General features: G+C 43.1%; 1 protein-coding gene across 24 annotated transcripts in view; it reads right to left on the bottom strand.

Moving 5' to 3' along the window:
* Nucleotides 1-13,320, bottom strand: part of C2CD5 (C2 calcium dependent domain containing 5) — a 153,134-nt gene extending 139,814 nt beyond the window's left edge. For 14 of the 24 annotated variants that reach the window (XM_053251511.1, XM_053251512.1, XM_053251506.1 and 11 more), the window contains exon 1: nucleotides 13,072-13,302. In XM_053251511.1, coding sequence (XP_053107486.1) covers nucleotides 13,072-13,161 — 90 coding nt within the window. In that variant the 5' untranslated portion in view covers nucleotides 13,162-13,302. Of the gene's footprint in view, nucleotides 1-13,071 lie in introns of all 24 variants that reach the window. The other 10 variants (XM_053251525.1, XM_053251527.1, XM_053251518.1 and 7 more) reach the window with 5 other exon arrangements.
* Between the last annotated feature and the right edge of the window lie 858 nt (nucleotides 13,321-14,178).

Raw genomic sequence — 14,178 nt, 5'->3', positions numbered from 1 at the left:
TTCTTTTGTGGCTACACAGAGACGGGCCTTCTCAGCTGCTGCCCCGAGATTGTGGAATGCACTCCCTGCTGAAATATGATCCTCCCCATCTCTGGCAATTTTCAGGAAACACCTGAAAACACATCTCTTCAACCAGGCTTTCTCAGCTTTTTAATATTTGTTTTTAAATTGTTCTGATTATTTAATTGTTGTTTTATGATGTTTTTAATGGTTAAACATTGTTTTATGCTTTATAATTTTTGTTTTAATTATTAACTGATTTTAATGGTGTTTTAATGTAAACCGCCCTGAGCCTTTTGGAAGGGCGGTATAAAAGTTTAAATAAATAAATAAATAAATAAATAAATAAATAAATGTGCCTGGGCCCGTAGGAGGGCCTTCTCTGTGGCTACCTCTCATCTTTGGAACACCCCCCCCCCCACCAATTTGTTCAGCCCCCTCTTTGGTTGCTTTCAAGGCACTTCTCAAGACCTACGTGTTTAAGGCCCTTCTCAAGACCTACCTGTTTCACCAGGCTTTTGCTCTTTAATTTTTATTTTTATTTGTTTTTATTGGTATTAGTATTGTTGTTGTTCCACTTAGAGTCTTTGGAGGAGACAGTATATAAGAAATTTTTAATAAATAAAAATAAAAATAAATAAATATTGCATATAATGAGAACACAAGGACAGCCCTGCTGGATCAGGCGCAAGGCTTATCCAGTCCAGCATCCTGTTTCAGACAGTGGCCCACCAGATGCCTCTGGGAAGTCCATAGGCAAGATGTGAGGGCAACCCTCTCTCTTACTGTTGCTCCCCTATAACTGGTATTTAGAGGCATCTTGCCTCTGGGGCAGGAGGTGGCCTATAGCCATCAGACTAGTAGCCATTGATAGACCTGTTCTCCATGAATTTGTCTAAGCTTCTTTCAAAGCCATCCAAGCTAGTGGCCATCACCACATCAATTTCATAGATTAATTATGGCTGTATGAAAAAGTACATCCTTTCATTGGTTCTAAAATCCACAGCCTTCAGTTTCATGGGATGATCCCTGGTTCTAACATTGTGAGAGGGAGAAAAATTTATCTTGCCCACTCTCTCTACTCCATGCATAATTTTATGCACCTCTATATCTCCCTGCAGTCGCCTCTTTTCCAAACTAAAGAGCACCAGATACTGTAGCCTTGCATCATAGGGTAGGTGCTACAGTCCCCTGATCACCTTGGTAGCCCTTGTCTGCACCTTTTCCAGTTCTACAATGTCCTCCTTAAGATGCAGTGACCAGAACTGTACAGAGTACTCTAAATGTGGCTGCACCACAGATTTGTATAAGGGCATTATAATAATAGTATTTTTATTTTACTTCCTAATGATTGCTAGCATGGAATTTGTCTTTTTACAACAGCAGCACACTGAGTCGATGATTATCACCAGCTGTCCACCAGTGGTGCCTCTAATTTTTTTCATCTCTGTGCGGAATGAGTTTTGTTCTGGGCAGCAGTATCAAGGCAGTGTGTACTCATGTGCATTCAGAATGGGGCCTTCCTGATTCAACCTGAGCGGGAACTAAAATGAACTGAGTGGACATCCAAAAACTTGTGAGCATGTACACACCTTAGAGGGAACAGTGCTGTCCACCATGACCTCAAGGTATCTCTCCTGGTCAGTCACTGACAGCTCAGACCCCATCAATGTATATATGAAGTTGGGGCTTTTTACCCCAATATGAATCAATATACACTTGCTTACACTGAACTGCATTTGCCATTTTACCGCCCACATTTTGGAGAAATACTTTTGGAGCTCCTCACAATCTGTTGTGGATTTCACTACCCTGAATAGTTTGATGTCATCTGTAAATTTGGCCACTATCCTGCTTACCCCATCTAGTTCACTTGTGAACAAGTTAAAGAGCACTGGTCCCAGTACAGCTCCCTGTGGGACCCCACTTCTTACCTATCTCCACTGTGAAAACTGCCCATTGATTCCTACCCTCTGTTTCCTGTCCTTCAACCAGTTACCAGTCCACACATGAACCTGTTCCCTTATCCCAAGACTGCTAGGTTTACTCAAGAGCCTTTGGTGGGGAACTTTGTCAGAAGCTTCTTGGAAGTTCATGTATACCATGTCAACTGGATCACCTTTATCCACATGCACTCTCAAAGAACTTCAAAAGGTTAGTGATGCAAGACTTGCCCTTACAGAAGCCATGCTGGTGCTCTTTCAGCAAGATACGTTCTTCTATATGTTTAATATTTTTCTCCTTAAATATACTTTCCATCAATTTACCTGGCACAGAAGCTAAGCTAAGCAGCTTGTAATTTCCCAGATTCCCCCTGAACCGCCTTGGGATTTTTTAAAATGAAAAATGAAATTTTTAAATGAAAGATTTTTTTAAATGAAATGAACGGTATATAAATCTAACAATAAACAATTTTTTAAAATCCCCTTTTGAAAACCAAAGTTACGTGGTGTAGTGGTTAGAGGGCTGAACTAGGACCAGGGAGATCAGAGTTCAAATCCCTATTCAGCCATGATAGTTGCTGGGTGATTCAGGCCCAGTCACTTCTCTCTCAGCCAAACCTACTTCACAAGCTTGTTGTGAGGAGAATAGTACATTTTATATCCCACTCTTCCTCCAAGAAGCTCAGAGCGGTGTACTATTCTCCTCACAACAAGCCTGTGAAGTAGGTTTGGCTGAGAGAGAAGTGACTGGGCCTGAATCACCCAGCAACTATCATGGCTGAATAGGGATTTGAACTCGGATTAAGGAGAATAAGGAGATTGTAGAAAGGCTGAAAGAGTTCTTTGCATCTGTCTTCAGGGTGGAGGATACTGACCATATACCCACTCCAGAACTGAGCTTCTAGGCTTGGAGGCTGAAGAACGTCCAATTTGAGATGATCAGAGAAGATGTTCTAAACTGTCTTGAAAAACTAAAAATTAACAAATCTTAAGGGCTAGATGGAATCCATCCAAGAGTTAGTTATGAAGAAAATCAAATGTAAAAATGCTGATCTGCTAGCAAAAATATGTAATATGTCCCTATCGTCAGGCTCTGTACCAAAGGACTGGAAAATATTTTTTATTGCTTGTTTACACAGTCAGACAGGTGTTATTAACTGGTTTGTTTTATTCAGACATCGAGTCCTTCCCAAGGACCTGGGATGGCTGAATTTTATTGTCAGTTGTTATAGATATCGTCGCATAGGCTGTTCCCAGTAAAGCTGCTTTTTGTAATTGGCTGGTGGTGACTTCTGTGGCCCCTATGGTGTTGAGGTGCTCTTCAAGGTCTTTTAGAACTGCACCCAGGGCACCAATGACCACTGGGATTATTTTGGTCTTTTTCTGCCACAGCCTTTCAATTTCAATTTGTAGATCTTTGTATTTTGTGATTTTTTAAAATTTCTTTTTCTTCTATTCTGCTATCCCCTGGTATTGCTATGTCGATTATTTTGACTTGTTTTTCTTTCTTCTTGACTACAGTTATATCTGGTGTATGTGTGGCAGATGTTTGCCTGTTTGTAGTCGGAAGTCCCATAATATTTTTACATCTTCATTTTCTACCACTTTTTTAATTTGATGGTCCCACCCATTTTTGGCTACAGGTAGCTTGTATTTTTTGCAGATGTTCCAGTGTATCATCCCTGCTACCTTGTCATGCCTTTGTTTGTAGTCAGTCTGTGCGATCTTTTTACAACAGCTGATTAGGTGGTCCACTGTTTCATCTGCTTCTTTACAAAGGTGGCACTTGCTGTTTGTGGTGGATTTTTCGACTTTTGCTCTTATTGCATTTGTTCTTAGTGCCTGTTCTTGTGCAGCCAGTATTAAACCCTCTGTTTCTTTCTTCAAGTTGCCATTCTTAAGCCATTGCCAGGTCTTGGTGATGTCTGATTTTCCACTTATATTGTGCAAATATTGACCATGCAGGGGCTTATTTCTCCATTTTTCTGCTCGGTTCTTGACTTGTTCTTTCTTGTAGGCCTGCTTTGGTCCATTGGTGTTGAATAGTTTCACGTTCTTGACCATTTGAAGTGCATCTTCTTCACTGTCCTTGATATATTCTTCAAGGCCTCTTTTCTCCTCCTCTACTGTTTGATGGACTTGCAGCATTCCTCTTCCACCTGAGCTGCGAGGGAGGTACAGCCTATCGACATCACTGCGGGGGTGCAGAGCATGATTGATGGTCATGATTTTCCTGGTCTTACAATCCAGCATCTCTAATCTCTGCCTGGGTCCAGTCTATTATTCCTGCAGTGATTCTGATAACAGGTGTTTATGGCTTGTATGGTGTTCCCGCCATTGAGTTTGGACTTGAGGATTTTTCTAACTCTCCTGATGTATTCACTTCCAATTTTTCTTTTAACTTCAGTGTGTGCGATGTTATCAGCCTGCAGAATGCCCAAGTATTTGTAATTTTCTTTCTCTTCCAGGTTCTTGATCTTGCTTCCATTGGGCAGTTCTATTCCTTCTGTTTTTCTTATTTTCCCTCTGTTCATTTGTAATGCAGCACACTTGTCTAGTCCAATCTCCATTGCTATATCGCTACTGAATATACGGACAGTGTTTAGCAGTGATTCGATTTCTGACTGGGACTTTCCATACATCTTCAGATCGCCCATGTACAGCAGATGGTTGATTTTACTGTATGTTTTAGATGTTTGGTATCCGAGGCCTGTTTTGTTTAGTATTTGTGAAAGTGGGGTCATGGCGATTACAAACAACAGAGGGGATAGTGAGTCCCCTTGGAAAATGCCTCTTCTAATGCTAACCTGTCCAAGTGTCTCGCCATTGATTGTTAACTGTGTACTCCACATGCTCATTGCTTTTTCAATAAATATCTGAATGTTTTTGCTGACACCAGTGGTTTCTAAACATTTTAGTATCCATGTGTGAGGCAATGAATCGAAGGCTTTCTTGTAGTCAATCCATGCAACACTTAGATTGGTTTTTCTTCTCTTGCAATTTTCTAAAATCATTTTGTCAATCAGCAGCTGATCTTTTGTGCCTCTGGTGTTCAGGCAATTTCCTTTCTGTTCAACTGGAAGCTGTTTGTTAGTTAATAAGTGTTGCATCACTTCATCTGCTGTTATTCCAGTTAATAATTTGAACATGGTTGGCAGGCAGGTTATCGGTCTATAATTACTTGGAACTGCACCTTTTTCTGGGTCTTTCATGATGAGATGAGTTTTCCCAGTTGTTAGCCATTGTTCAATATCACCGCCTTTCATAATGTGATTGAACTGTTTTGATAGTTGTTTATGAAGGCTTGTTAGGTGTTTAAGCCAGAAGCCATGCAGTTCATTGTCGCCTGGCGCAGTCCAATTTTTAATTTTCTTTGCTCTTTCACTTATTAATTCTGGTGTTGTTATTAGATCTTGCATTTGTTGGTTACATGTTTTGACCTCTTTCATCCAGCCTGCTTTTTTATTATAATCTATTGGATTGTCCCATAATTTCCCCCAGAATTGCACTGTTTCTTCTTTATTTGGTGTTTCTACGTTTCTTGCAGTTACTCCTTCTATGCTTTGGTAGAAACGTCTCTCATTCGACTGGAATTGGAGATTCTGCCTGTGTTGTGCAATTCTGGCTTCATATCTGCTAATCTTCTTTGACACTGCTGTTATTTGCTGCTTTATTATTTCCAGGACTTCTCTAATTTTCCTTGAATCAAGGTGGTATTTTTGGATCAGATACTGTTTGGTGTTTTCATTCTTCAGCTTCTTGTCTTTCATATCTTTCAATTTACTAGCATCTGATCTAAGCCTGGCGATTTTATTTTCTAATCGAATCTTCCATTTAGGTGATGTACTGCTTTCTTTTTTGACAGGTCCACTGATCTTATATCCGAGCTCTTGTGTTGTTATTGTTGCTGCACTGTACATTAGTTGGTTTGTTTCTTGCAAATTATTGGTTGTTATTTCTGCAAGTGCAGCATTGACATCTTTTAATGCCTGAGCAAGTTGTTTTTTGGCAACTGTTTTTAGAGCTGGAAGTCAAACCCTGGTGGTTGTTTGGTTCATGTGCTCAGTTACTTTTTGCTTGAGTTCTTGTTGCTTTTCTGTTAAACGGCATTCGGGTTTTTGAGGTGAAGGCAAAGGGGAGGTTGCCTGGTTTTGATTTTGAAACAGTTCAGCAACAGTGGCATCCTCGATTTCCAACACCTTCTCCACCTGCGCCTGAGCAACTTCTTCAATTGGTGATAATTCTTCAACCATATCTTGAGCCTGTGTTGCTCTTTGCAGTTCTTCCAGCTCAACTCCTGTGAATACTTTATTTCTTATTATGAATCTTCTCTGGTCTGCTAGCCTTTGTTCTGTTATTTCTTTATCTGGATGCTTCTCTTTCCAAATTTGGTACATTCTTTTTAAATAACCTCTTCTAGTTGGACTAGACTTGTAATAGCAGATCATTATTTCCTTGTTGGCATTTTTCGTATATCTTTTTCGGTTAAGCAACGTTTCTTCCAGTAACTTTGCTGTCTCCAGCCCTGGTTGCTCAACTGAAGATCCTGAGTCCTGTTGCCCACTTGCCACCAGATTTCCAGGGACTATAGCATCTGGCGCGGTCCTTGTTGACCCGGGCGACGACCAATCAGGTATAGATTTATTAAAGTTACGTCTCACCATATTGTTGATGGGAGAGGCACTCTTTGTCTGGCTCCTCTCGTGAGACCTGTCCAGTATGGTTGGACCTCTGGCATAGCTCTCACCTTCATCAGAGCACACAAGCCCCACAACCACGCCAAGGTAGTGCCTCACTGGGGGGGGGATGATGATGATTATTATTATTATTATTATTAAATAAAATAATAATAATATTTTCCAGTCCTTTGGTACAGAGGACCTGATGATAGGGACAAATTACCTGATGATAGTGACTGATGATAGGGACAAAGCCTGATGATAGGGACAAATTACATATTTTTGCTAGCAGATCAGCATTTTTATATTTGAGTTTCTTCATAACTAACTCTTGGATGGATTCCATCTAGCCCTTAAGATTTGTTAATTTTTAGTTTTTCAAGACAGTTTAGAACATCTTCTCTGATCATCTCAAATTGGACGTTCTTCAGCCTCCAAGCCTAGAAGCTCAGTTCTGGAGTGGGTATATGGTCAGTATCCTCCACCATGAAGACAGATGCAAAGAACTCATTCAGCCTTTCTGCAATCTCCTTATTCTCCTTAATTATCCCTTTCATGCCCCCAGCATCTACTAAGGGTCCAACTGCCTCCCTGGCAGGTTTTCTCCTTCACATATATTTAAATAGGCTCCTTCTCTGTTTGTTTTCAGGAAGACCCTCAACACTCTCCTGTTCTCACAGGCTTTTAGTCAGAATTAATTTCAATAATATGTTTTAATAACTGTTTATGCTATTTTTATTGTGTCGTGTATTTTAATCTGTATTGATTATTAAATGTTTTATATTTTGTACACCACCTAGAGATGAACATATCTGGCAGTATAAAAATAAGATAAAATAATAATAAATAAAAATTCAAGCAGTGTCTCCCTGAACCCAGCTCAGACATGCTGAGCTCAGAAGCCAGCTCTGAAGAGAGGAGAGCTGGTCTTGTGGCAGCAAGCATGACTTGCCCCCTTAGCTAAGCAGGATCTGCCCTGGTTGCATTTGAATGGGAGACTACATGTGTGAGCACTGCAAAATATTCCCCTCAGGGGATGGAGCCGCTCTTGGAAGAACAGGTGGTTTCAAGTTCCCTCCCTGGCTTCTCCAAGGTAGGGCTGAGAGAGATTCCTGCCTGCAACCTTGGAGAAGCCACTGACAGTCTGTGTAGACAATAATGAATTAGATAGACCAATGGTCTGACTCAGTATATAGCAGATTCCTATGTTCCTACATGTCAAGCTGGCTAGTGAATCTTTATTAGCCTATGGCAGATCCATACCAGCAAAAAACCTTAAGTCACAACTGAATTGGAACCAAACAAAAAAAATGTACCGGCTTCTCTGCCTCCTTGAGGGAAAATAAAAGGTAAATAAAAAGGGAAAAGGTGACACTTGAAACAGCCATCTCGGGGTGGGGCGAGGCTGCATGTGAAACCTAGGAGTCTCTGCTGTGTAGGTAAGGCATTGAAAAAGCTGCTTCTTATCTACTTGCTCCAATTATAAAAATGTTGCTCTGAAGAAATGACTGGATAAATCAGTCACATTAATTTTTGCTTGCATCCACACTCTGAAAGACACTTTGAGCTTTTTTCTAATGAAGTGACACTTTTTTTTAATTGTGAATGATAGAAAATGTCACAACTTTAAATTTGGAAACAAGTTTATCATTACTTTAAGTCTGGAAACAAAAAATTTTGGTTTTGGTTTTAATTATTGGTTTTCAGTTTTTAATTTGGTTTTGGTTTTAATTTGGTTTTGATTATTGTACATATAGATTTATTTGCAATTTGCACTGGGGAGGGCACTTTAACCATGAACTTACATTGTGTGCTGGTAATCACTGTTCTAATAGAACAATGGGGACCAGTGTTCCCTCTAACAGGGATGCCCAGATGTTGTTGACTATAACTCCCAGAAGCCCCAGCTGCAATGGTTTTTGCTTAGGGATTCTGTGAGTTGTATTCAACAACTTCTGGGAATCCCTGTTAGAGGGAACATTGATGGAGACAGGATGGGGAGTGTGTGTGTGCGCGCACAGTAGCAAATGAAAGGCATTCCTTAAGGAAAGAGTGGCGGAGTGTTTGGATTATACTTTAGTAGAGGAATGTTCATATTGTCCTTTAACCTGCAAAAAAGAGAACTGGTCTGTTGTTAGTAAGCATGAATTGTTCTCTTTGCTAACTGAGGTCTGCCCTGGTTTGCATTTGAATGGGAGACTATATGTTTGAGGCGAGAGTGTGTTTGTGTAGCGGCACATAATGCACATGTGCGCACACTGTCTTGATACTGCTGCCAAGAACAAAACTCATTCCGCTCACTAATGAAAAAAATTAGAGGGAACATTGTTTGCCAATTCTCCACTCGCATATAAGCTGAATTGGATCACACTATGGTCACTGTTCTCCAATAGTTCTACAACTCTGACATCTCGCACTAGGTCCTGGGCACCACTCAGGATTAAATGCACCTTCTCTCTGGTTGGTTCCATGACCAACTGTTCTAGAGCAGTTATTTAGAAATTAGGCCTCTCTGTCAATACCAGAATGTGAGTTTACCCAGGCTATGTGAAGGTAATTGATGTCACCCATTATTACAGTTCTTTCTCTCTTTGAAGCCTTTCTGGTTTGCTTCTCCAGATCATTCTCAGTGTTTTGATCCAGAGGGTGATAGCATGTCCCTAGTAACACACACCCTTTCAGTCCTCGTATTGTCATCCATAATGATTCTGTGGAGGACTCTGCTTCTCTTAGGTTTTCTAGCACTGGATTCTATCCCTTCTTTAATATACAGTTCTACTCCACCCTCAATCAGTGTTCTCTCAATTTTTTTTGATCTGTGTGAGGAATGAGTTTTGTTCTGGGTGGCAGTATCAAGGCAGTGTGTGCACACAGGCATTCAGAATGGGGCCTTCCTGATTCAACCTGAGCGGGATCTAAAATTAACTGAGTGGACATCAAAAACCGTGTGAGCACACACACATGTGCACGCCTTAGAAGGAACACTGCCCACAATCCTCCCCTCCCTGTCCTTTCTGTAGCGTTTGTATCCAGGAATAACAGTGTTCCACTAGTTCTCACCTTTCCACCTGGTTTGCATTATGCCCACTATATGTTTTCATTAGCAACCACTCCAGCTCGCCCATCTTGGCTCGGAGGCTTCTGACATTGGTGTATAAATGCTTATACACGAAGTCACTTAATTGGAGTGCTCCTCCCTTACTGTCACTGGACCTTTTTGAACAGCTGTAATGTGTTTCCATCTACTCTACCCATCGTATTTCCGTCTATTCTACCCCCCTCTACCTCCATCTTATTTATTTATTATTTTTCTATGTAAACCGCTTTGGAAATTTTCGTTGAAAAGCAGTATATAAATATTTGTTTTTGTTGTGGGTCCTACTCAGTCCCTTTCTGGTTTATCTGAAACATCTACACCCTTGCAACTTAGGGGATTTTGCTTGCCAAACCAGATACCACACAGTTTCTGTCAGAAATGACAAGAATCCAGTGTTGAAGGAGCTACTCTGGCTGCCAATACATTTCCGGGCAAAATACAAAGTGCTGGCTATTACCTATAAAGCCCTAAACAGCTTAGGCTCTGGGTTTTTAAGAGACTGTCTTCTTCGCCATGAGCCCCACCACCTATTAAGATCATCTGGAAAGGTCCGTCTGCGGTTGCCGCCAACTCCTCTGGCGGCTACTCGGGAACAGACCTTTTCCGTTGCTGCCCCTGGACTTTAGAATGCACTCCCTGTTGAAATAAGAGCCTCCCCATCTCCGGCAACTTTTAAAAAGGCACTGAAGACACATTTATTCACCTAGGTTTTTAATTAGATTTATAGTTTTTTTAAAAAATTAATACTGGGTTTTAAATGTTTTTAATGATTTTAATTGTTAATTGATTTGATGTTTTAAATTATTTTAATTGTAAACCGCCCAGAGACGCAAGTTGTAGGCAGTATAGAAATATCTTAAATAAATGAACATAAATACATAAAATACTCCAGGCATTGTTTTAAAAGCTACTCTGCAACCTTTTTGATTTTAAGTGCTAGCAGTCTGGTTCCACCTTGATTCAAGTGAAGCCTGTCCCTTTGTACAGGCTTTGCTTGCCCCAAAGACTTACGCCTGAATGAATAAACATGCACTGTTCCATCCCTGCTTTGGGTGTAAATTCCATTAATCTCAATGGAACAATTCCAAATCAACATGCCTTAAGCCCAGCATATCATATTTCCACTGGCTATTACCAATGTGTTGTGTGTGTTCATGCATGCGCACACATGCACACAAACACATGAATTTATGTTTCTAAATATTGTGAGCGCTACTTGGGATAGAAAACCATTTTATCAGGCACACTGCTTTGAGAACATTTCGGTATCCGCAGTTGGGGAAAGGACAGCTGCCCTCAGCATATGTGGAGGGGAAGAGAAAAAAACACATTGACCTCATGTATCCATGGGTCAGGGGTGGCCGGAAATGACCACAGAAGTCATTTCCGGCTACCATTTTGTTTGTCAGAGCCACAAAATGGCTCCATTAAAGTAAAAAAAGAAAAAGAAAATGGCGATTTTCGGTCTATTCGGGGGCATTCCAGGACACAGCAAGACTCGGGGGCGTGGCAAAGCAGGGTAAGGAGCTCTCCCGCAATCAGCTGGTTTTAATCGGACCAGGAATCTAACCCCCACGACCCCATATCCCCAATATTCGCAGTTTCCATATCCGCAGCTGCAGCCAGGAACAGAAACCCCGTGAATATCAAGGTCCACCTGTATATAAATATCTCTAATAATTTAACATTACTACATTCATATCCTACTTTTCAATTAAGAAGCTCAGGCTGGCAACATGGTTCTGTCTCCCAATATCAACTTAAACACCCTGTGAGATAGTGCAGGACAGGTTAAAAGAGTCCAAGGTCACCCAGCAAGCTTCCTGCACTTATTTTGACATTTGCAGCCACTGCAAGGATAATATAAGCAGTGGTTGTTTATTAATTAAGTAAACCATACACAGGGATGATTTTTTTTAAAACCTGAATCCACAAATGAACTGCAAATCACAAGCTGGCATGGTGTACAATTAAGGGTCTGACTCTGCACCAAGTGTTTTTGAACTAAAGCTCATGGCATCTCCAGCCACGGTGGCCAATTGACAGGGATGATGGGAGCTGTAGGCCAACATCTGCAGGAGGGCCAAAGTTAAGTATCCTGGGCTATATCATGAAAGTTCTCAAAAACTATCTTGAATGTTTATTTCCACCCCTCTTTTTATGCAAATATATAAACAGGGTGGGGGTCCATGAATAATATTTGAGAAGGCGGGGGAGATCAGTGGGTGCAAAAGGTTAAGAAACCTTGGGCTAGAGTCCAGAAGTTTGGGGTTCATATTTCTGCTCAGCCATGAAATAAAACTGGCTGATTCTGGAGCCCATCACACACACCCTGACCATAGCTCAGTGGTGGAGTATGTGCTTTGCATACATAAGGTCTCAGGTTCAATCCCTGTCAACATCTCCACATAGGGCAGGGACAGGCCCCTGCCTAAAACCTTGGAGAGCTGCAACCAGTCAGTGTAGACCAGGCATCTCCAAACTGCGGCCCTCCAGATGTTGCTGAACTACAATTCCCAGCATCCCTAGACACAATTTTTTTGTGGCTGGGTATGCTGGAAGTTGTAGTTCAGCAACATCTGGAGGGCCGCAGTTTGGGGATGCCTGGTGTAGACAAACTGAGCTAGATGGTCTACTCTCAGAACTTGCTGAACTACAACTCCCATCAACCCCAGCTACAGGCTGGGAGTTGTAGTTCAGCAGCTAGAGTACCACAGATTGGAAACTCCAACAGACAACACTGACCCACATGGGCCAATGGCCCCATTGGCTATAAAAAGGCCATTGCCTTTGCTCTTTTTCACCAACTGTTGCTGGAGAATAAAGATGAGGGTGCTTGGCGAGAGCCACACACACACACCGCCCTCAGGGCTCTGGATTAAGGGCCGGCTGGGAAAGTGAGCGTTATAAATTCCATGGGAAGAGTTCTGGTCTTGTGATAGCAAGCACGACACGAGTTGTCCGCTTTGCTAAGCGATGTGCATGCTGGTTTGCATCTGACGGTGAAACTCCATGTGTGAGCCCTGTAAGATACTCCCCTTCCGGGATGCAGACGCTCTGGGAAGAGCAGCAGATCCCAAGTCCCCTCCCTGGCAGCAGCATCTCCAAGAGAGGGCTGAGAGAGACTCCTGCCTGCAACCTTGGAGAAGCCGCTGCCAGTCAGAGCAGACAATACTGAGCTAGACGGTGTAAGGCAGCTTCCTCTGTTCGAACCTCGAAGTGGGCAAAAAGCGTCCTCCTAGCAGCCTGCCGCTGCGCTCCCCGGCATGCAAATATATGCAAATAGAGGGGCACGCCGCCGGGTTGTGAGGAGGGCGTCGCGCGGCCCAGAGAAGCCCCTGCCCCGCCAAACCTCCACGAAGGCGTCCGTCAGGTCACTGGCTCGGTCCATGACGGGTAGGTGCCGCCCTGCTACAATTTTGACCTTCAGCTTCCCCGGCATCTTCCCGTCGCTCCTCCTCCTTCTCGCTTCCTTCTACCTGCGGCTGCTGAGGTAACGGCCGTGGCGCATATCCCATAGACCGACCACGGCGCGAAGGAAGACAAACACCACCGAATAGACGCTAATGCGCATGCGCTGGACGCGCGCGCCGGAGCCCAGCAACGGTCTTTCCGTGCGCGCTCGCTCTCTCTAGGAACGCGCCTGCGCGCCATCGTTCCCTCCCCTCTCGAGTTTCCTCCACTCGCGGCCTGTGTAATATGGGTTTGGGGCAGAAAACGAAAAGCAGCTTCATTTGACGATACTGAGCATGCGCTCAGATACACAGGGAAGGGGTCGCTGAGAAGCAGGAGAAACTGCTACTACAGGTGTAGGAGAAAGTGCTACTACACCAGGTGGCTGGCGCGCAAGCGCAAGTCGACGTCTCGCTTGGGAAATGTTGGCGTGCTGCTCGGTGTCTGGATCGGGCTACCGCCGACCCGTTACAGTTTCGGAGTAAACCGATTTTGCTGGTCTGAAAAAGCAACACCCTTACAAAAAGCGATTAACGCTGTGTTGTGGCGCAGGTGTGAAAAGCGCCGGCAAGGAGGCGGAAGTCGAATGCCGAGCCATTGATTGGAGCTCTGTCTAGAGTTGCCTGGGTTATCTCGCTAGACTGCGTGAAAGAGCGCCGAGCTATCGATTCGTCATGTTTTCCTTCCCTAGGGGCACGAGTTACCCCGCTGCCGTCGCTGTTTTTCCACCAAAGTGCTTGGGTTGGGAACTGGAGTTCTAGTCCATGGTCCACCTCTTCCCCCCTCCCCGCCCCCGCGTGGGCTAAGCCTGCCAACCGCGGAGACCTCGCCGTGAGCCCCTCCTGGTTTCCAGCTACTGAACAGCAAAGCGTTTTGTGCCACAAAAAGGATGCGGCTTTTTAATACATGTGCAGTGCAATCCTCTGCATGTTTATCTGGCATTAAACCCCGCTGTATTCCGTGGTGCTTACTCCGTAGCCACACGAATTCGATGGATATTTATATA

Source organism: Hemicordylus capensis, chromosome 5 (assembly GCF_027244095.1).
Source record: "Hemicordylus capensis ecotype Gifberg chromosome 5, rHemCap1.1.pri, whole genome shotgun sequence".
NCBI classification, from domain to species: domain Eukaryota; kingdom Metazoa; phylum Chordata; class Lepidosauria; order Squamata; family Cordylidae; genus Hemicordylus; species Hemicordylus capensis.
The sequence above is the reverse complement of the archived record's forward strand: the minus strand, read 5'-3'. Positions and strand labels throughout refer to the sequence as shown.